The sequence below is a fragment of the Danio rerio genome, chromosome 22 (assembly GCF_052040795.2).
Source record: "Danio rerio strain M-AB ecotype USA chromosome 22, GRCz13ab, whole genome shotgun sequence".
In the NCBI taxonomy this organism is placed as follows: domain Eukaryota; kingdom Metazoa; phylum Chordata; class Actinopteri; order Cypriniformes; family Danionidae; genus Danio; species Danio rerio.
The window spans coordinates 17,348,273-17,371,264 of NC_141042.1; the positions used below are offsets into that span (position 1 = coordinate 17,348,273).

A 22,992-nucleotide genomic window follows, 5' to 3' on the forward strand; every position below is an offset into this window, starting at 1 on the left:
AGGGCCGAAGCTCTGCACAGTTTAGCTTTAACCCTAATTATTAAACACACTGGATCAAACTAACTGAGTCTATCAGGCTTGTTTGAAACCTACAGGTGAGCAAGTTGAAGCAGGGTTGGAACTAAAATGTGCAGGGCTGGAGCCCTCCAGGAGTTTGACACCCATGTTCTAGGCTGACATGCAGAGGAACTATACTCTCATTTTGATATTATGCAGCAGCTGAAAATAGACACCAGCAGCAAGAACACTTTCACCACCAGTCAGAATCTGTATACTATCATTAAGCTGTAAAATTAGTCGATTTGGTTTATTCATTTATTAGTCTAAAATTTGGATTGTTTGAAAAGTGGCGTTTGGAATGTTTTCAAAAGGTTTGCTTTCATCAAATGAACCTGAAATAAAACATGGTCTCGACCAACACATGAAGCAGCACAACAGGAATAATCAGAAATGTTTCATGAGAGATGAGAGATGATTTCTGAAAGGCCATGTCACACTCTGAAGACTGGAATAATGATGCTGAAAATGTTCCTTTTAATCACAGGAACGTTTAATTCCTTTTTTTTTTTTTTAAAGTAATTATAATATTATAATATTTGTCACATTTTTAATTGTATTTTGTTCTATTTAAAATTCATTTCTTTTTCATATAAACAAAGTTATTATTATTAATTGTTGTCTAATAAGTAAACAGAATTTGATCTCGTACTATGCAAGATTCCCATTGTGTGTTGATTAAGTTTTTTATTCATCAAAACATTTTCCAAGCCATCCATTCACAATGGATGATATCAAGTTTCCTCTGTGAATATTAGAAAAATGAGTTGCGCATAAACCTTTGGTGCAGTGTTTTTAACTCTGAACGCCTGCATCTCCATTACAACCTCATGCAGAAAACGCTCATTCTTTTCTGGTGTCTCAGAAGTTAAGATGCAGTTTGACTCTCTGAATGCCTTCACAGCTTCACTCCCCGTCACAGGGAGCTGCAGAGAAGCGTCTGTGAACAAGTTTGCTCTGTAATCCCTCAGTGAAATGGCCTTATTGATTGCGGAGCTCCATTGTTCAGGTTTTCCAGCAAGTGTGGTTCGCTCTTTCTGCTCTCCTCCCCTTTCAGCTTCCCTCCTCCCACCGAGTCCAACTTCATCCTGCTGTTACATCATGTCTGGTTGCGAGGGACAACCAGACGGCCGTATACGTGACTATCATTAGCAAGACAAGGGGCCTCGCAGCTCTTTCGGACTCTTTTCTACTTTTCGGCTCCGGCTGTGAATAAACATGAGAGGGGAGTCATCGCGTGCTGTGATTCTCATGCTCCGCCCACTGCTCGGGACATTACATATGGCCGCCAATCAGACGTCGTGATTAATTAAGACTGGGGAGTTTTTAGCCAATCAGAGTCAAGTGTTGGGGACTGCCAAATAATTGCAAAAAAATAAGCTGCTCATTGTTGTAACACTCAATTTGTCTGAGTTTTTAAAAAACATTATTTGTATATAAAACTATGTATAAAAAAAACTATATAATTAATATATTTGCATTAAAAAACATGTGCATTATTTAACAGTGAGATTAATTTAGATAAAAAAATGTATCTATGTCCACCTATAATATATATATATATATATATATATATATATATATATATATATATATATATATATAATTTTTTTCTTTTTAGTTGTTTAGTTGATTATATATGTAATGTACATTAGACGTACAATATGAAGCTTGACCTCCTACAGTAATGCAGTGCTATAGTGAAGGCGAGTGATGTGATTTGTGAGTTTGGAAATGTGGACGGCTCGTTGAAATTCTCCAGCTCACCGCGAGCGCAGCGCAGAGACGGCAAGGTTAGTTTTTAATCAATAGAAGTTGCTGACTGTGGAGTTTGTGCGCTCGGCTGCAGTGCAGCTCTTCCTCGTGTCTTTGTCTATGAGCTCGACCGCGCTCAAACTTTCTCTCTCTCTGTCCTGAGGAGACTTCAGGAGACGCGCGAGATTCTCCGTCACCCTGCGGACGCCGGTTTGTGTTTCTCTGTGCTGACGGATATGATTTAGTCTGCAGATACCAGCACAGACTGATCCAGACTGACGGAGGACAACCAGGCTGAAATTACAGTCGCATGTTCGCAGCTACAAATGCAGCTCGATTAGGAGAAAAGAATCAAGTACAAAGGAGATATTCTGATAATATCGAGATAATGCTTCGGATATTTATTTTTCACAGATTAAACATTTTAAAATCTGTTTTCATTATCATTATACAGATTTATTTAACAGTAAAATAAGTTTTATATTTATAATTTACAATAATTTCATACTTAAAGTAAAATAGCAGTAAAAAACAGAAGCGACCATCAAGTCTAAAAGCATCACTTCTGATGCATTGTGGGATAGCTGATTTTAAGCTTGGAGAATTTAACGAAGAAAACTGTGCTCATTTTTTAGCACAGATCGATCATTTCACTTCATAACACCTTAATGTATTCTCAGACGTTGTGGGTAATTAATTTTGTGTTGCCTGTATCTGTTTTTGGGGCTCTAAAAGTGCCAGTGTCTGTTGATCTCCTTTAATGTTCTACTCAAGAAAAAAACCAATCTTGAATGACCTGAGGGTGACTAAAGTGCAAATCTTCTATTTTTTGGGTGAACTGTCTCTTTAAGAGGAAATGTCATTTTCCTAAAGGTTTAGTTTGGATGAAGTCGCCCACAAAGTCAACACTGGTGTATTTGTGTTTCGTTCTGGCAGGAAGGATTTGTACTAGATTAAGTCATTTCCATACAACTACAATGACGTCCTGGCCTGCGGTTAGCATTAGCTGTGCAGTTAGCATTTGCCTTGTAAAGGATTGTTATTGTGGGCTTTTGAGATGTTCAGTTCCCTTATGAATTTTGAACCTGGCCTTTTAAAGATTCATGTTAGCACTATATGAATCATTAATTTGAAAAAGCAAATTTTCAAAAGAATGATAAACCACCATGAAAACATTTACAGTATTTAATTCACACTTTTTTGTCATCCATTTTGAGAACAAAAACTTCATAAACTTTTGAAGAAGTCTTTAAATTTACATGTTTAAATTTTTTCTATTTTTATTTTACATTTTTCTAAAAATGAAAATAAATTTTAATACATTTTAGGAATATTTCTAACATAATCAATGTTTATAGTTTTTAAATGAGTAAATAAATGTAATTAAATGTTGCAATTACAATTAATGTGGTTATTACATTATATATATATATATATATATATATATATATATATATATATATATATATATATATATATATATATAAATAAAATGTAATATAAATATTAAGTTCATTATTTAGCTTAATAATTATTAAATATTTGTATTATTTAGTTAATCATTTAACACCAAAATACTGTTTCTTTTTTTTTTTTTTTTGACCAGATCTGCTTATTGGCTAAAGTAAATGGGATTCCTCTGGATGCAGGCGAAGTTGATTTTTAAAGGCTGTACGTCAGCGGTTATAATTGACGGATAGATAGCTGTAGTCAACCCATCAATAGCCTTAGTGTCCCGTTTGAAAGCCTTCAAGGTGAAAGCTGTATTAATGTAGTGAAAGGAGAAGGGCGGAGGCGGGGGACAAACTCATGCAAATAACACACAGCAAACACACACTGCAGCACATCTGCTAGAGACATAATACACACGAATACACTTCAGAGAGACGAGAGGAAGGAGAGAGGAAATGAAATGCAACGGTAACGGTTAATAGACTTACAGACGGACTGAAACTCAGTTAAAGGTGTAGTTCACTCTAAAACTCTGCTTCATTCAAAACTCTAGGACTTATTTTGTGCAACATAAAAGACCATTCTGATATCAATAATGAACAATGACTTGTACTGAGGCTATCGACTTTATAAAATGACCATAAATGTGATTCACATCAGAAATTCCAAGTCTTCTGAATTTATATTTGCCAACTTTGTGTGAAAAAGTTTTTATAATCAGATTTATTTTTATTAAATCAGTTTACAAAATCTAGTATAAATAATGTACGTCAATACTGTAAAATAGATCTTTCAGGTGAATCAGTTGATTCAGTTCTCAGATATGTTAAGTTCATGAACTGATTCAGGTTACTAAACTAGTAAAATGACTAACTGAATACAAAATGAATGAATCCGTCTGAATGACTTATGAACAAATCTATTTTTTAAATCTAATCTTTTCAATGAATCAAATGATTCAGTTTACTAAACTTGTCTGAATAACTAGAAAATAAATAATAATTATGAATATTATTTTGTTTAGTGAATCAAATGATTCAGTTCACTAAAAGTCTAAATGACTCAATTACAAATTATTTTATTGAAATTTATTTTTACATTCAAATTCACTGATTCAGTTCACCAAACTACTCTCACTGACTTGCCAACAAATCATCTTTTAAATCTTTTTTTCAGTGAATAGGTAGATTCTCTCCACAAAACATTTCATGGGACCAAATCATTTATACCGAAACTAATCTTTTAATTCAATCAATCGATCAAAAAAAAAAAAAAAAAAAAGTTTTATCAAACTAGTCTAAGTGGCTAATTCACAAATTCATTTGTATTTAATTCATTTGAATCTCATTTAGTTCACTACACTGGACTAAATGATTCATTCATGTACTTGCTAACTACAACTCGATTCTTAACTTTACACACAAAAGTGCTTTACAACAATTTTTTATTTTCATTTTCTTTTTTTACAATCCTCACTAGCATATTTAAAAACATCTCCATCATTCATATTTGGAGTCCCGGGGCAAAATCTTTACTGTTGCACTTTTTTCTTAAAAATATATATGCGTAAAATTTTGAAACATGTTAAAGGTCCCAGGAAGTGCTTTAAAATGTGCTTTTTTATTCAATGTTTGACGTAACTTCAATTGAAATGCGAAGAGAAAGCGTGACATAGAGTAGCCCCTCTCCTTTTTAAAAAACAGCCAATAGTGTTTTGTTTTTAATCACTGCTCTGCCAGTGAGAGTGGTTGAGCTCAAGAGCATCAAAAGAAAGCAACTGAGAAGCGTCTAGAAGGCGGCGGGGCACGTCTGACCCTGGAAAGCATTTGATTGGTCAACATTTGATGAAAAACTGAAACATACTGAAACTAACATCGAAATAACTGAATACATTTATGCGTAAAATTTCGTTATTAGCACCACCGGTGGCCGATAACTGAACTGTAGCCAACAACAGCGAACGTTTCAATATAAGCTTTCGCTATATATGACAATATAAAAATAATAAACGCATTCAATTTTACATCCTGCTCATTCGAGACGCTTCAAAAGTTGTGTGGACCGCAGCGAGCGAGGAGCATGTAAGAGATTAAAGTGGAGCGATCAGAGTAGCCGGAGCGACAGAATCACGGCCTGCTCCTTTAACTGGCTGTCAATGGCAGGCGTAATCTCATCAGGTGGAGGAGTGCTGAGTCAGCGGCCGCGCTAAAGTGCCTGAGGATGAGTGTCATCTCAGAGGAATTCAGCCTCATGTAATGCAAACCAGCCCGGGCCTGGAGAGCAGTGCTTATAAAAGCCATCTCCAGCCCAAACCGCCCAGCCACGCCGTACAGCTCCCCGCAGACATTTACTACATTATTTATTTACATTTGGCCATCAGACCAAAGGAGGAAAAAGCGGAGCGCGGCAGTCCATTAGACGACCCCAAACAAACAGCGCACACCTGAGGGGGATATAAACATATTCATGGTGTTTATTATTAGAGCGTTCGCAGGTGTGAGGGAAGCGCTCACTCCGTATTTCCTCCAGATTTGTGCGCAAGAGGACAGAAAGAGGAGCTGGTGATTTTCTGGGGTGTGGAGCTGAAATCAATCTTGGGTAATTAATTTGTGTATGTGTGTGTGTCTGTTTTTGGCAGTCTGGCACTCTGCCCTCTTCTGGCTTGAGGAGGAAATGCATTGGGGGTGATCTAAAGGCCAATTGTATTGAACACTGCAGTGTTTGTTATGAATTATTTATTGTTGCACATGATTATTTTGTGAAATCTTTGACTAAAATAACCGCACCTCCCTCTTCAATGATGACGTGTGTGCTTGGATGAGGGTGGAGGCAATGTGTCAATCACATGAGAACGACCAATAGCAGGCCACAGACACAAGTACATCAACTTAAACTACATGAAAATGTTAAATATTATCTTTAAACTGAAATTAAATAGGTTAATGTATAATTTATATATCATTTATTATAAATATCAAATATTTAATATTTATTTATTATATAAAACTTTAGATATGCAAAATATTTTAAATTTAATAATATAAAATACACTTTAAGTCAGTATATTTAATAAACTATTCAAAAACATTTGATAATATAAATGATAATATATAAATATGTTATATAAATTATATAAAATTATATTTACATATGTTAATCATATTAACGTATTTTGTTGTGTGTTTTGTCAGTTTATTTATTTTAGGTAACTCAAAATATTATTATTATTGTTAATATAATAATAATACTAATTATTATTATTATTATTCAGGGTTTCTGCAAGTTTAAGACTTTAAGAGATCTTTTTAAGAACATAACAATTAAAATTTCAGACTTACACAAGCCTAAAGGCAAATTTTTTTCTAATGACCCAGTTAAAACATAAAAAAAACATATATATTAAAACAAAAATATTATTGTAAGGAAGATCAACCATATGTTTATAAATAGAAATTTAAATAGAGTTGGCAAAAAAAGTTAATAAATAAGAGTAAATAATTCCCACTTCTTGGAGGCGACGGGCACATCAGAAACTAGAAAGCATTTGATTAATTAAGATTTGATGACAAACTGAAGTATGAAACTTGAAAGATTTGATGACAAACTGAAGTATGAAACTTGAAAAAATGCAAAATTTAGATGTTTATATCAGTTTTATTTCTTTCTAAATGCAAATTTTGTAGCACACTAGCTTATAGACATCCCTAATACAAACATACTGAAACTAACATCGAAATAACTTATGAAACATGTTAATAGCACCACCGCTGGCTGATAACTGTACTGCAGGTAACAGCCACCTATTCAATACAAGCTTTCGCTACATATTTCAATATAAAAATATAGAACGCACATATTTTTACATCCAAATCCTTCAAGACATTTCAAGGTTGCATGGACTGCAGCAATATTACTTTATCAAACGGCCTGAAATTAATTAAGTTTATATATAATTTATATGTCATTAATCATCAATATTAAATATTTCATATCATATTATTATATAAAACTTTAGATATGTATGATATATTAAATGTAATAATATAAAACACAATTTATGTCTCTACATTTAAACTATTATAAAATATTAGATAATGTAAATTATAATATGTATATATATATATATATATATATATATATATATATATATATATATATATATATATATATATATATATTTATTTATTTATTTATTTATTTATTATAAAATATTATATAAATTATATAAAATGATAAAATATTTACATATGTTAACTACGTTAACATATTTTGTTGTTATTTTGTCAGTTAATTTATTTTAGGTAACTAATTATTATTATTATTATTATTAATATTCAGGATTTCTACAGGTTTATACTTTTTAGGACCTTTTTAAGAACATAATGAATGAAATTTTAGGGAATTTAAGACTTTTTAAGCTTAAAATTTTGATTTTGAAATTTCAGACATGTTAAGGCTTTTTAAGACCCTGCAGATATGCTGTTATTTTCATTTCTATTATTATTATTACTACTTTTTATTATTATAATGATTCAATATTTATAATTACCCAGACCTGGGAGATATATCACTTGGATATACATCACAACAGTCAAGAAAAGTCATCTTCATGTCAGCATTAAATGCTCATTTATTTAAACAACACTATTAAGGAGGCCTCAGATTCCCTGCAGCTATTCGGGTTTTCTTTGTCTCCGGAATGAACATTTATTATGAATTGGAGTAATAATCGTTAGGCGTGTTTTGTGGGGACGTCTCCGCAGATGCTTAACTATGGCAAATTGACGTGGAGGACAAGAGTCAATTACTGATGTTATCTGTCCCGCATGCTAACGTTTATAGGAAACGAATAAAAGCCAAGGGTGCCTGCGTTCTCATCCCGGCCTCCATGGGCCCGATTTACTGCCTCCCTCTGTGTGTGTGTGCGCGCGAGTGTGTGTATCTACGCTCCTCATCACACTCAGTTCCTCCCAGAGCGTTCTGATTAAAAACGGCGTTTATGAATCATTGCTTTATCTGCACTGCTGCGGGACGAGGTCAGCCTGCAGGCTCTGAACACCGCACGATTAAACACTGATTACAGGCCTCTGCATGCTCGAGTATGCAGTATTTGTGCTTTATTGATGAGAATTGATTGATTGATTGTGGGTTTCGTTAAGTGTGTAAGCAGAACTGGGTTCAATTATGTAATTATTTATACATTTAGAGTTATATTATGATTAATTTAAAAAAAATGTATGCAGAATTTCAGTTTTGAGTACATATATGTGAAGTATAGCAAAAATAATAGAAGTACATTTAATTAATTTTTTTCAGAATGCATGCATTTTTACAAATTAATTTTTTTGTTAATTATTTATAATAATTTAAATGCTTATTAATTATTTTTATATAAATTGTACTTTTGAGTATATGTTTTTGTTTGCTTAGGCTTTAGACCAGTGTTTCTCAACCACGTTCCTGGAGGCCAACAGCACTGCATGTTTTGCATGTATCCCTTGTCTGTCACACCCATTACAGGTCTTTCAGTCTCTGCTAATGAGCTGATGATCTGAATCAGGCGTGTTTGGTTAAGGAGACCAAAGCTGGTGGTCCTTCAGAAACGTGGTTGGGAAACACTGCTTTAGACTAAGGGGAAATGTTGCAGGTGTGCAAGTGAGCTCCTTGTTTGTTTTGTTTAGTGTGTATGTTTGTTATGACGTGTTGTACTCTGTTTGATTTATGTACTTCTTTGGGACCCCCTCAAAAATGAGATGGTTCATGTCAAGGGGCTATCCCATTTAATAAATTCAAATTTATGATGGCATTGATGTTTAACTATATATTATGGGATGTTATAAATATGAAAAATATGCTGTTATTATATAAAAATATATGATATTTAATAAAAGTAATTTACATAAGATTTTGTAATTATATAGAAATGACTTATTGTGACGATTGTCATAAAACAGCGGTCTCAAACTCAATTCCTGGAGGGCCGCAGCTCTGCGTAGTTTAGCTCCAACCACCTCCAACTCACACCTTGGCTCTCCAGGAATCGAGTTTAAGACATAATATAACACTGCTATTGATGCATTTTGATGCAAATTGTGATATATTATATATAATGCATGTGAATAATGCAATAGTACAATATCATTTTTGCCAAAAATATACACAATGTGCATATTTACATATACACAAATTTCATTGTTACATTTTTGTCATAAAATTATAATATAAAGTAAATTATGTTGTAACAAATGTTTATTTTAAAAATGCATCATAATTTGTCAAAAATTACTTATACTTTTTTGTATTATTATTAACAATGCTTGAACAATAGCAGAAAGGCATTCATACTTTTTTTTTAATTACACAAAAGACTGAAATAACAATCAATTTACATGTACATTTACTTTCCATCCTCATTAATAATAAGGTCACACTTTATTTTGATGGTCCATTTGTTGAATTTAAGTTATATTGCATCAACTAATTTTCTACATGTCAACTAATTTTCATTAGATTATAGACTGTTAGGTTGGGGTTAGGGTTAGTCAGTTAAAGGAGCAGTATCATCATATATTAAGCAGACAGTCTACTAATACTCAAATGGACCATAAAATAAAGTGTTACCAATAATAATAATAATACATACACAAATACATAAAATAACAAAAATTAACAAGTAAAAGTTTTCAAAATATGAAACCAAAATCCACTAATGAAGAATATAAATAACATGTTTTTTGGCTTTTCATCTCACTTAATGTCTTCAAATATATCACAAATTCTTCTTTAAACATCCCTAGTTACTTATATTTTTATATATAACTTGCATTTTTTGTGCCATACAGTAATCTTTTGATTTTTTTTATTGCAATATCTTTTTAGCTGCCTTTTAAATCCATTAGGTTACAAAGTGGCCCCTCAGCCTGAAAAGGCACCACTTCTGATCCCAAATCCGCGTCCATATATCTATCTCTGCATGTGGTGCCAACCTCTCCATCTGAGAGGGCAAGCGCCAACAGCTCCCATGGCAGCAAACCCCCAAGGCTCTGCCACCCTCCCACTACCCTTCCCTTTCACACCCGTCCCCCCTCCCCTGCCAGAGCCCTCCATCATACCGTCCCGTCTCTCGCTCTCTGCCCGGTTACCATGGCCGGCCCGCCAGGAATGTTTACAGTTTGGGTCATATCATTCTTGTCTGCCCGTCACTTTGGCTTTCTTTTGTACCCCACCACCGAAACACGCCGGCCGCCACGGGTAACTTTTGTCCTGCCCGCCCCGGGGTGGTCCACACCAGCTTATGAGACCAATGAAATGGTGCGACCGAACCCTGCCGTGGGGTCACAGGCTCGTCAATATGGCCCGTCTGAGACTCATACAGGGCTTTAATATAAACCTGCGGTCCCAATCGCTGTCTGGCTAGACGGAGCCCCAAAGAGTTCACTGGCACAGTAGGCGACGTCTCTCGCAGCTGATATTAGAAGTACACGGGCCTCGTTTCTATAGGATGACAGAAAGTAGCTTGCGGAAAATCCTTAAGGATTTAAAGTGTGATGCGATGGCCTCCAGACGCAAGCCATATATATAGTAGTTAACATTTAAAGTGGATTAAAAACTCGTCAAAGTTGTCATAAGACAAGACTGAATATTGTGCAACGTTTTCAGTTAACTTTGATGAAAGATTTCACTTCAAAAGCTGCCTCCTGAAGTAAAAGTGTTTTCTTTTTGTAACTGCTTACAACAATTAGGGTGTTTATTTGATGATCTGCATAGTTACATGATAACAAACAAACAAAATTAAAAAGTAAATAGTTTGTTTGAGTGAAGGTTACAAGCAAAAATAAAGAAAGGAGAATGCAACACAAGTTTGTTTAAAAGTGTAAGGGTTACAAAGAAAAAAGTGGGACTGAAACAAAATTGTTTTAAAAGTTGTGTTACAAATAAAAAACAGAATGGGGCAAACAAGAGTTTGTGAGTGTTATTTTTAAAGGAAAAAACAAACAGACAAAATGGTTTGTTTTGAGAGTTGTAAACAAAGACAAGGGGACTAAAGAGTGTTACTGTGTTTGTAACAAAAAGTACAAACAAAATGGTTTGAGAGTGCTACAGACAAAAAAAAAACATTTTTAAGTTTCTTTGGGTGTTAATTTTACAAGGAAAAGAGACAAAAGTTGATGGAAATTGTTTTTTGAGAGTGTTAGCATGTAACAAACCAGATCAAAGAAAAACAATGCTAATGACTACAGTATGGCCCCGATTCTATACAATGATAAAAAGTAGCTTGCAAAAATCCTCGATGTTTAAAAAGGAATGCAATTGTCTCACGAGTCATGTTGCTAAATTATAAAGTTGCTGTTTGCATAATGACTGTATAATAAATTTAGCACAGTCATATTTTAGTGTGTAGCAAACAAAAATAAAGACAAAAGGAAACAGAAACAAACCATTTTCGAGAGAGTTACAAATGCACAAACAAACTAGGCAAGAGTGAAATAAAAGTGTTTTGAGTGTTGGGCAATAACACGTTACTAGTAACGGCACTACTTTTGAAAGTAACTAATACTGTAACGCATTACTTTTTAAATATATTAACTAAATATAGAAAATATAAATAAGTTACAATATGATGCGTTTGTCCATTACTTGGTAAATTAATTCATTTTGGCTGCAGTCTAGCATACATGTTCTTGTTTACAGCAGCGACGCATTGTGGGATTGGTGGATGCCAACCAACCACTGTAAAGAAGATGCTTCGTGTACGAGGGGCCAGACTGGAAAAACTGTAAGTAAAGCGAAAGCAGAGTCCAGGTGTGCGCGAGAGAGGCCAAGTGCGCGCGCAAGAGAGACCGAGGGACTGTTAACATAACTATCATTAATCACTATTACTAATACTACTATGTTTGTTGTTTCAAATAAATAACCACATATTTGTTACCTGTATAACAAAATTGATAAGTTTAGTAGACAAATTTCTGATATATTTCAAAACATGCTATTTAAATGTATAGTGTTGTATTGCTCAGAAAAATGCTGTGATTATTTTTTATTGTTAAACATACAACAGCAGATTTTGCTTTAAATATACACAGCTTACTTTCCATTAGTTGTTGACATACCACCTTTAATTTGTGGTTAGTTTGAAACTGCTCATCGATTAGATTTTTGAGCAGCTGCTATGTTTTTGTTAGGTTTAGAATGCATAAAATATATGGTTGTTATGTTTCACCAAATTGATTCTGAATGATAATTCAGATTACGGGTGAGGCAGTGGCGCAGTAGGAAGTGCTGTCGCCTCACAGCAAGAAGGTCGCTGGTTCGAACCTCGGCTCAGTTGGCGTTTCTGTGTGGAGTTTGCATGTAATCTCTCTGCCTTTGCGTGGGTTTCCTCCGGGTGCTCCGGTTTCCCCCACAGTCCAAAGACATGCGGTACAGGTGATTTGGGTAGGCTAAATTGTCTGTAGTGTATGAGTGTGTGTGCAAATCTGTTTGTGGATGTTTCCCAGAGATGGGTTGCGGCTGGAAGGGCATCCGCTGCGTAAAAACTTGCTGGATAAATTGGCAGTTCATTCCGCTGTGGCGACCCCGGATTAATAAAGGGACTAAGCCGACAAGAAAAATAATGAATTTAGATTACTTTTTTATTTCATAAAGGTTGTTGGATAGTGTCGCTACTTTCATACTCAAGCTGTGAAGGAACATGTTTAAGGGTTAAATACAAATTTTTATGATGCTGAAGTAACTTTATTTTTTGCTCTTTTGTTTCTGAATATTTTATTAAGCTTGTTTATCACCTAGTGATATTTCATTTTTTGTGCTGCTGGTCTGACTTAAATAAATTAGTGTTTAAAAATGACTTTTTGTTTTGGTTTGCCTTGTGATTTAGTTGTGAAAATGCTAATTAATGAAAACTGTGAAGCTGATCAACAGTGTATTTTCCATGCTGCACTTAAGTGATGTTATGAATGGGAGCATTACAAATGTTCTTTGGAAAAGAAACTTAAAAAATTGCTTTTAACAGAAACGCATTACATTTGGGTGTAAGTAATCGACAAATCGAGTTACTTTTTGAATGAAGCAACTAGTAACTGTAACTAGTTGTTATTATTTAATAACGAGCACAACATTGGTTTGGAAACAAAAGTGTTAGTGTGGTACAAAAGAGAAAAAACATCAAACAAACATACATTTTTGTATTCTAATGCACAGTATAGTTTATTATCGTTTTGTTTGTTTGTATTATTTGTCTTTTATAAGTTGACTATTTATGTCATACTGCTTTTTGCAATGCACTAATAAACACTTAAAAAAACTAAAGGAAACAAATTGATTTAAGTCCTGTTTGACTTGAATTGTTCTTAAATATATTTTTCAAATCTCTAACAATCCTTCATATTGACTAAAAGAATAGGAACAGACATAAAGATCAACCTTTAAATGCAAATACTTAAAACCCTTAACCACCACCTAAGCAAGAAAGAAATCAGGAAGGGAGAGAGGAAAAGGTGATGGAGAGAAGACAGAAGACAGAGCACAGTGCAAAAGAGAGAGAGAGAGAAGGGGAGGCGGAGGCGGGTAGGAGTAATAAATAAATACAAACAATAAATAATAACAACCCCCCGCTCTCCTCCCAGCCGGCCTGACAAACACCTGCCTCCATTCTACTGGGGGATGCGTGTCTTGCGGCCTGCGACACAGTCAATAAATCGATGGGAGGCTGCTGCAGGCCTCCGGACATATAACACACACACACACAACCTCTCTGATCCAATCCAGTCTTGAGTGTTTCTGTGTGTGTGTTATAGCTGCGTATACAGAGGAAACCGATGCTCTTTTTGGTCTGTTTGCGTGAGTGCAGGTGGCAGCACAGGCTGCATTTGTCATTGTAGGTACGTGTGTGTGACGATTAAGGTTACAGACGGCGTTTCGAGACGCATTAGCATTTACACAACTGCGAAAAAACAAACACAAGTTCATTTACATGAACAGGGTGATCCTGCCGTCCGTTTGTGAATACATTAAAAGCAGGGGTTAAATAGTGTGGGCTTTAAATGCCTTGAAGTTCAGCTGCTCGTTTCTGTTTGTTTTTTTAATGAACATGCGTTGGTTTTATTTATGGCACAAGTGTCGGAATGTACTTGCACTTGAACGTTTAACTTTTCACTTATAGCTTCAGAGTATTCACAAGGATAGCTAAAATATGTAGCTCATTATCTCTCACTTTGCTGACATTAGTGGTGTAACGGATCTCGTGGTTCAGATCATGTAAAGGTTTTTTAGTCACGGAAGGACCGTTTTTCAGATCAGCCCAAAAGAGGAGGAGGCAAATGTAATTTGCTTTCAATTGATTACAAAAACAGTACTGCAATTCACTTTTGGTTTTAACAAACAGAACTTAGAACCTGTAAGTTTACTAAAAATAAAATGAAGACAAATTGTACTACTACTGTTGCTGATTATCCTAAATGTATGACTCTAATTTTTAACGTATATTTATTTTTAGTCTAATTTTCAATAAAGGATTCAGTTATTCACTCATTAAACTTCACATTTCATCGTTAGATGTGTCCTTTTTTTAGAATTATTCAGTGGCATATTTTTGATGGCTGGTTGTCGCCACCTATTGGTTACATAATGTAATTGCTGCCTACAATTAAAAATTTTGAGAGTTGTTTAATGCATGCGACAGTGATTTTAATCTTTACCATAAACATTAGGGGTGTGACAAGATCTCGTATGACAAGATCTCGCAAGATTAAATCACGACAAGATGTCTCGTCGAGGTAAAAAGTTGTCTCGTAAGTTGTGACGTTATCATGGAACATGAGGGCGAAATTAGCATTGATGATTGGAGGCAGGATTGGATTTGAATGCAAATCAAGTGCTTTGCACACACCTGCCAACCAAGGCCTCGGAGTTGCACTTAGAGTTCATAGCTAAATATAGTGTTTGCATGTCCTTTATGGCATAGAATTAATTAAAATAGAAGTAAAATACCATTCATTACATTAAAAAAGCACCTAAAATGTTTTGCAGCTTGTGATTTTTTTCAGTAAATTAAAATCTATTTTCCATTCATATATTAGCAATTATTTTGTTAATATTAAAAATTATTAAAAAACTATTTTCCATTTACATAGACTATTAGCAAAATATTGTGCACTGTTTGCATGCCCTTTGCTCCATAGAATTAATTAAAATAGAAGTAAAATAACGTTCATTACAAGTTGATATAAAAAGCACTTAAACAGTTTTGTAATTTGTGATTTTTTTCTTCAGTTGAATAAAAGACGATTTCTTAAAAATAGTGTAAGAATGTCGTCTCGTGTCATTCTCGTGAACCCAATTTCGTGTCTTTTGTCATTTCGTGGAGTAAGCGTCTCTTCACACCCATAATAAACATCAATGCTTTTATCTATTATCTGTTATCCCAGCACTTCTGTGTTATTTGACTGTTTGTAATTTCATAACTAACTCAAAAGACTAAGGACTCCATCTCTTTCTTGATTTTTGAGTTTTCAGATTTGAATGCAGCGATTCAAAGCAGTAATAAACATATGCAAATCACCATCATTTAGAGTTTATTTTGCGTGGGTGTTGAGATCCCAATCTTTTAATGAATAATCGTGCAGCTTACACTGAATGCATTGACGCAGGCCAAACAAGTAATGTCACAAAAACACCATTAATGAAACACACCACATACTAAATAACCCACTACAACTTCTTTCGTCATCATTATATTTTACAGAAAAGCCTAAATGCTTTCATACATGCGATCTGAATGACGTGTGAGAGGCGATCTCTAAGTGATCGTTACAAGTTTACATAATCTGTTACACCCCTAGCTGACATAGGGCTGACCTCAGTTGTTAGTTTAAAACAAAGGAAGTCTCTCATGCAGAGAATGTGCCCCTATACTGACACTAAGGAGAAGAAACTGTAGAAAAAGTTGTTTTTATTTCCGTAGCTTAATTATATCCTCATTGAAACATTATAGCATTAGCATTACAGTCTGTTTTGAGGTTATTTTTGGTACATTTCTGGATGATCCAGGACTTTTGCAGTCTATGGAGGATGAGGGAGCTCTCTTATTTAATCTAAAATATCTTAAATTTGTGTTCTGAAGAGAATTGAAGGGCTCAGGTGGTTGAAACGATAGGAGGGTGAAAAAATTAACACCATAACTTCCCTTTATATGGTGAACTAACCCTTTACTAAGGCATCGCTCATTCAGTGACTTCAACTGGTGAACGTTTAAACAACATTTTCTCAACATTCATCATAGTGCATCATAATCCAGATCCGACAGAGAAATTAGCATGAGGACATAGCACAAAACACATTCACTTGAGTAAATGCTGCTTTTTTATGAGCCAGTTTCTCAGGTTCTGTATTAAATATGTTGAATAAACGTTGCACAAATGTTTACTGAAGATTAACGGCTTGTTAAATTATTAATTGTATCATATGACGACTAATCGTGTGCTGGAGGGGTATAAATCAAGTTTGCGACCACTGCATCATTGAATCTAAGCCTGAACATGCCAGTTACACACAATAAATCAGCTGTGAGCTCTCACAGTGAGTTATACGAGCTGGCATAACTGCGCTGAAAAGCCCATTATGACAGACAGCAAGCGCTCTTGATGGACTTGGAGGGATTCTGGGATGTGTGCTCACCTGAGGCTGCTGAGGGATATTTACAAAGCTGGGGTCTCTGGGGCCCACGCTGACAAAACGCTGAGCGGGAGACGTGCTCGGTGTGGAGTAGGCTGTAAGAATTAAGCACACACACACAAAATTAATATCAATATTGTATCGGCAGCAGGACAGCTGGCTTGATATGGACACTGCGCATGTTTGATGGGAAATTCTATTCATTAGGAAAAGCACTGTAGATAAGCTTACACGCACTTGAGAAACCCGAGACACGCTGACGTTCTGAATCGAGCACGTGTACGGTTTCAAATATATATTACAGATCACTTATTTATGACATTAATATTGCTCGTATTTATTTAGAATATAAACAACATGCATTATACATGACACAGTAAAGGTTTTAATAATTCAATACCAATAATGATTAATTATAGAACACACACAATTAAACAATTATAACATAGGCACACATTCTATCTATCTATCTATCTATCTATCTATCTATCTATCTATCTATCTATCTATTGATCTATCTATTGATCAGTCTAGAATCTATCTGATCAATCAATCAATCAATCAATCAATCAATCTGTCTGTCTGTCAGTCCAGAATCCGTCCGTCAGTTTAGAATCCATCCATCCATCCATCCATCCATCCATCCATCCATCCATCCATCCATCCATCCATCCATCTATCTATCTATCTATCTATCTATCTATCTATCTATCTATCTATCTATCTATCTATCTATCTATCTATCTATCTATCTATCTATCTATCTAGAATCTATCTGATCAATCAATCAATCAATCAATCAATCAATCAATCAATCAATCAATCTGTCTGTCTGTCTGTCAGTCTAGAATCTGTCTGTCTGTCAGTTTAGAATCCATCCATCCATCCATCCATCCATCCATCCATCCATCCATCCATCCATCCATCCATCCATCCATCCATCCATCTATCTATCTATCTATCTATCTATCTATCTATCTATCTATCTATCTATCTATCTATCTATCTATCTATCTATCTATCTATCTATCTATCTATCATATATATTTATTATTCAATCTAACTGATTAAATTGTATTATTATTAGTGTTTATAATTATTGTTAGTTCAGTTGACAATGTCGATTATATTAATATTGTCTGTATTTTTAAAATCAAAATGTGCTGACAGAGCTAACAGCTTTCAAAAAATGACGGCTAATAAACAAAAATAATAAATAAAAATAATTATAATAAATCTATCTGTCCATTCATTCTCTTATCTATCTACCTACCTGTGCTTTTCAAAAATATAATGCCTGCAGTGTATAATGCATCCATATTGATTTCTACCTTTAGTCAGTGTTGTGTGTGGCATCAGATGACTGGTCATACAAGAGGTCAGACACTCACTGGGTGAAGTGGGTGAGTTTCCTCCTCCGTCAGTGGAGGTGGATGGAGGTTTAGAGTCTGGCACGGGCAGAGGAACGGGTCGCGCCATCGGGGGCGGTGGAGGGGGCGGCAGCATCGGGGTGGGCAGGAACGGGTTGTGCACCTTCCCTTGACTGCTCCCATTGGGCTGGAGACAATGGACAGGACATATGAGAATCACGAGTATGTATTGATATTTATTACTAAGTACCAATAATAATGGATCATGATAAAACAGAATATTAAAATGATTTCTGAAGGATTATGTGACACTAAAGACTGAAGAAACATCGCTTTGGTTGACAGAAATAAATACAATTTAAAATACATTCAGTAAAAAAAATGGTTATAATAAATTTGAATAATATTTCAGAATTTTACAGAGCATAAAATAAAAATATGACCTTCTGGACGCATATGACCAGAAGGCACAACAACAGCATCTCACACATGTGTGCAGAAGAACCACCTGCTCAGCTATTTTTCACTGCTTCCAGTCATAAAAAAAAAATATTCTGCTGCTGTGCGCTTTTCACAGTTCATAATCTATGAGCCAAAGCACTGGCCGTCAGGGCCACGTCACTGTGACCAGAGTTTGGGGTCTCAGAGATTAGGATTTATTAGTCATCCCAGATAGAAAAAAAAAACAAAAACATGTGGAGATTTTGTGGAGGATATTTATAATGCTTTGTAACTTTTAGATGAAATAGTTAGATTACTCTAAAATAGTTTTTTTGAAATTGTTAAAAAATAGTTGTATTCAGAATTATTAGCCCCCCTGAAATACTTGCACCCTGTTCATGTTTTTCTCCAATTTCTGTTTAACGCAGGGAAGATTTTTCCAACACATTTCTAAACATAATAGTTTTAATAACTCATTTCTAATAACTGATTTATTTTATCTTTGCCATGATGACAGTATATAATATTTGACTTGATATTTTTCAAGACACCTCTATACAGCTTAAAGGCTTAGCAAGATTAAGTGGGTTAACTATGCAGGTTAGGGTGATTAGGCAAGTTATTGTATAATGATGGTTTGTTCTGCACACTATTGAAAAAATATGGCTTAAAGGGGCTAATAATTCTGTCCTTAAAATAGTGTTTAAAAAATTTAAAACTGCTTTTATTCTAGCCGAAATAAAACTAATGAGAAGAAAAAATGATCAGACATACTGTGAAAATGTCCCTGCTCTGTTAAACATCATTTGGGAAATATGCGCAAAAGTGGGACTTTCTCTGGGCCAGTAGCTGGCCAGTTTTGGCCCGCCAAATAACTTAAACCAAAGAGGGGGCAAAGTGAAGGCAGAGGTGGAGTTTGCAAGATGGTGTACCCTGTCATTACACTAGTTTTCCCATCACGCACCAGTACATGCAATAAAAAATAACTGGTCAGTTTAAGATATTCCATGAAACACCTTATAGTAGACTAGGGGCCTTTTGCTTAAGATTGCCTTTATGTTTCCCTTTTAAATGTAAGGCAGTTGCATAAAATAATAATTAAAGTAGTTTTAATTTAATAAGTGATATTTCTTTGCTGCGTCCTCCTTGATGTTTCAATAAGACATAATAATCTTTATACCACATTAAAGACACAGCAGCCAGTAACTTTCAGTTGTCGAGAGTTTTTGTCAAGTTTAAATGGTGTGTTTGTGGATGAAACATGTGCGTTTAGATGCGTGTGTGTGTGTGTGTGTGTGTGTGTGTGTGTGAAAAACCGTCTGAAAGAGCGCTCTATTCACAGCTCTGTCGTTGCCGCGAGTGGCTTCTTTTTTTCTTTATTTCAGAGATAATACACAATATGAATACAACAGAAAGACATAAAACTTTACAAATTACGTGTCCACTTTTGTAGTGTCATAGGTCTAGATAAAATAAGCTATAGGCTACTGAAATCATTTAAAGTATTATAAATATCGGATATAAGAAAAACTAATTAAATAAATAAACTAATATAAAACAAACAAAAGCTATTACAATACAAATAAATGAAACCATTTAAGCCATTTTGAACTTTCATTTTACAAATCTGAAGGTTTTTATATATTTTCTAAAACCAATAAACAGCGAAGGAGTTTTGAAATATTATTTATACATGATTTGGATATGACACTATTAATCAAATTGTGCAAACATTGCATTTTTGGGGTGAGTAAAACCATCAGAAACTAGCTTTCAATCGGGGTTTGTGTGCCACTCTGCGAGTTATTAGCACAACAGTGGAAATGCGACATGATTTCAGCCTCACTGCTCAACCTCTCCAGTGATTGGCCCGTGCCCTCCACATAAAAGCCCTGGCTCGCACTGGCCCGACAGTGGAAATGCGGCTAATGTAACCACTTTTAGGACTGAAGCAAGCCAGGATGCTAATCTCAAGAGCATTTCCAAAGGAAATAATAATTTTATCCATCCTATCACACCCGTTAACAATTCTAACATCATCTACACTGCACTAAACACTAAACAACGGATCAAAACACACCCAAAATTTTGCAATAATCTAAAAACAGGACATTTATTTAGACACAAAACAGATCATGGCAGTATATCTGAAGTCAATGTATGAACAAAAAATGCTGCTTCTTACATTAAGGAAGCCCACCTGTCCAGCCTGCTGACCACTGTCAGGACAGACAAGTTGGACAAACTCCTTTAGCGTCTCCTGTGGGTGGTAGCGAATGGCGTGGTGGGAGAAGTAGGAGCCGGGCTGCTGGATGATTGGCGACGTCGGGAAATGAAGACTTGACGGCGTGGCGTGTGGACTCGCTGGAAGAGGACAAAGACAAGAGTTTGGTCAGATGGAAACGTGAAGAGACTTGTGGATGTTTGGGTGGTGGATTGGAGTGATCATGCAGATGGGGATGTATTGCACACACGGTACAGAAGTAGAGTGTTTTTGGAGAGTTTATTGGATTAAAATAGTCACACACACATACACACAATCATAGGTGGATACTGAGGGACTTGAGGAAGTGTCAAACACCAGTAAACAGTTTGTGCTTAATAGATGTCTAATAGACATCTAAATTTAGACAGCTTGGCTAAATAAAACAAGGCTAAATACGCAAAAATCTAATAGACGTCTAAGATTAGCCCAAAACATGACTAGTCGTCAAATAAACAGATTAGACAGACTTTATATGTGTAGTCATTCATTTCTGTTTATTTGAGGACTAGTCTAGTTTTGGCCTATTCTTAGACGTCTATTAGATTTTTACTGACAGCCCACATTTAGCCTTGTTTTAGCCAAGACGACTACGTTTAGACGTCTATTAAACATCTATCAGACATCTTTTAAAAACAAAAAATGCTTGCTGGGACTGGTTCATAATCAAGACTTGCACTTTTTTTTTGAAATCTCAGATATTAAAAAACATTATCGTCATTGACTTGACAAAATAGCGATTGTACTAGAAACATTCCCACAGCAGTGTATACTGTAAGTATAGTAATAAAAACAACAATTATTAGTTATTTTTTCCAAAAGAGTTTATGTACAAGTTTATTTATTGTTTTCTAGCATTACAAACAGTGTTATGAGGTTAATAACTATGGAAATGCATTATTGCAGTCAATGAAAAGAGACAAGAACACTATTTAAAAACACTGAATTGATTCCAGTAGTGTTGTAAGTGTGCGTAATTTGAAAATGTGTTCAAGTTTAACAGCATTATAAATATGAATAGACTTTATTATGAGATCTTATGAAAGGATCCATGACTGAATTTTATTTTCAGATTGAATTAATTGCCGAATCATAATACAAAACATAACAGATTCACTGAAAAAAAGGATTCAAAGATGCGTACTTGGATTTGTTACTATTTGTTATTATTTTTCAATTTCTTTGCTTATGAGAGCGAGAACATTTACACAGTATTTTTTATAATATTTTGTCTTCATGAGAAAATCTCTATATCGTTTAGTTTGTCTGGATTACAAGTGGTTTTAACATTTTTAACCAAGTTTAGCTTTATCTAAACTACACTGACACCAAACAATAAATAAAAACACAACCAAAATCACAATAAGCTGAAAACAAGACGTCTATACAGACACCCAACAGAACACAGCAGTATAGCTAAAGTGAATGTATGTACAAAGATGCTGCTTCTCACATTAGGGAACATCTATAACATGTATATCCCAAGCTATGTTTATCAGAGCAAAGACATTTTCACAGTATTTCTTATATTATTTTGTCTTCATGAGAAAATCCTTATTTATTTTAGTTTAGCTGGATTAAAAGCGGTTTTGACATTTTTAACCCCTTTAGCCAAGTTTAACTTCATCTACACTGCATTAAAACAAAACAATAAATTAAAACACAACCAAAATCACAATAAGCTAAAAACAAGACACCAAACAGAACACGGCAGTATAGCTGAAGTGAACACATGTACAAAAACACGACTGGTTACATTAAGGAACATATATGAACGTGTGTGTGTGTGTGTATATCCCAAGCTATTTTGTCTTCAGAGGAAAGTCTTTTATTTAGTATTTATTTAGCATTTATATTAGTTTGCTTGGATTAAAAGCGGTTTTAACATGTTTAGTAGTAGTAGTAGTAAACTTTATTGTCCTTGACAGGTAATTTGTTATGGGCAACACCATATTGCTGCAGACATTCCATAAAAACAAACAA

General features: G+C 34.7%; 1 protein-coding gene across 50 annotated transcripts in view; it reads right to left on the minus strand.

The window, feature by feature from the left end:
• Nucleotides 1-22,992, minus strand: part of nfia (nuclear factor I/A) — a 219,945-nt gene that overhangs the window by 2,034 nt on the left and 194,919 nt on the right. For 31 of the 50 annotated variants that reach the window (XM_087302823.1, XM_087302815.1, XM_087302799.1 and 28 more), the window contains 3 exon segments: nucleotides 20,932-21,110; nucleotides 18,327-18,492; nucleotides 16,939-17,030 (listed from right to left, as the gene is read on the minus strand). In XM_087302823.1, coding sequence (XP_087158949.1) covers nucleotides 16,939-17,030; nucleotides 18,327-18,492; nucleotides 20,932-21,110 — 437 coding nt within the window. 50 annotated transcript variants of the gene reach the window in all.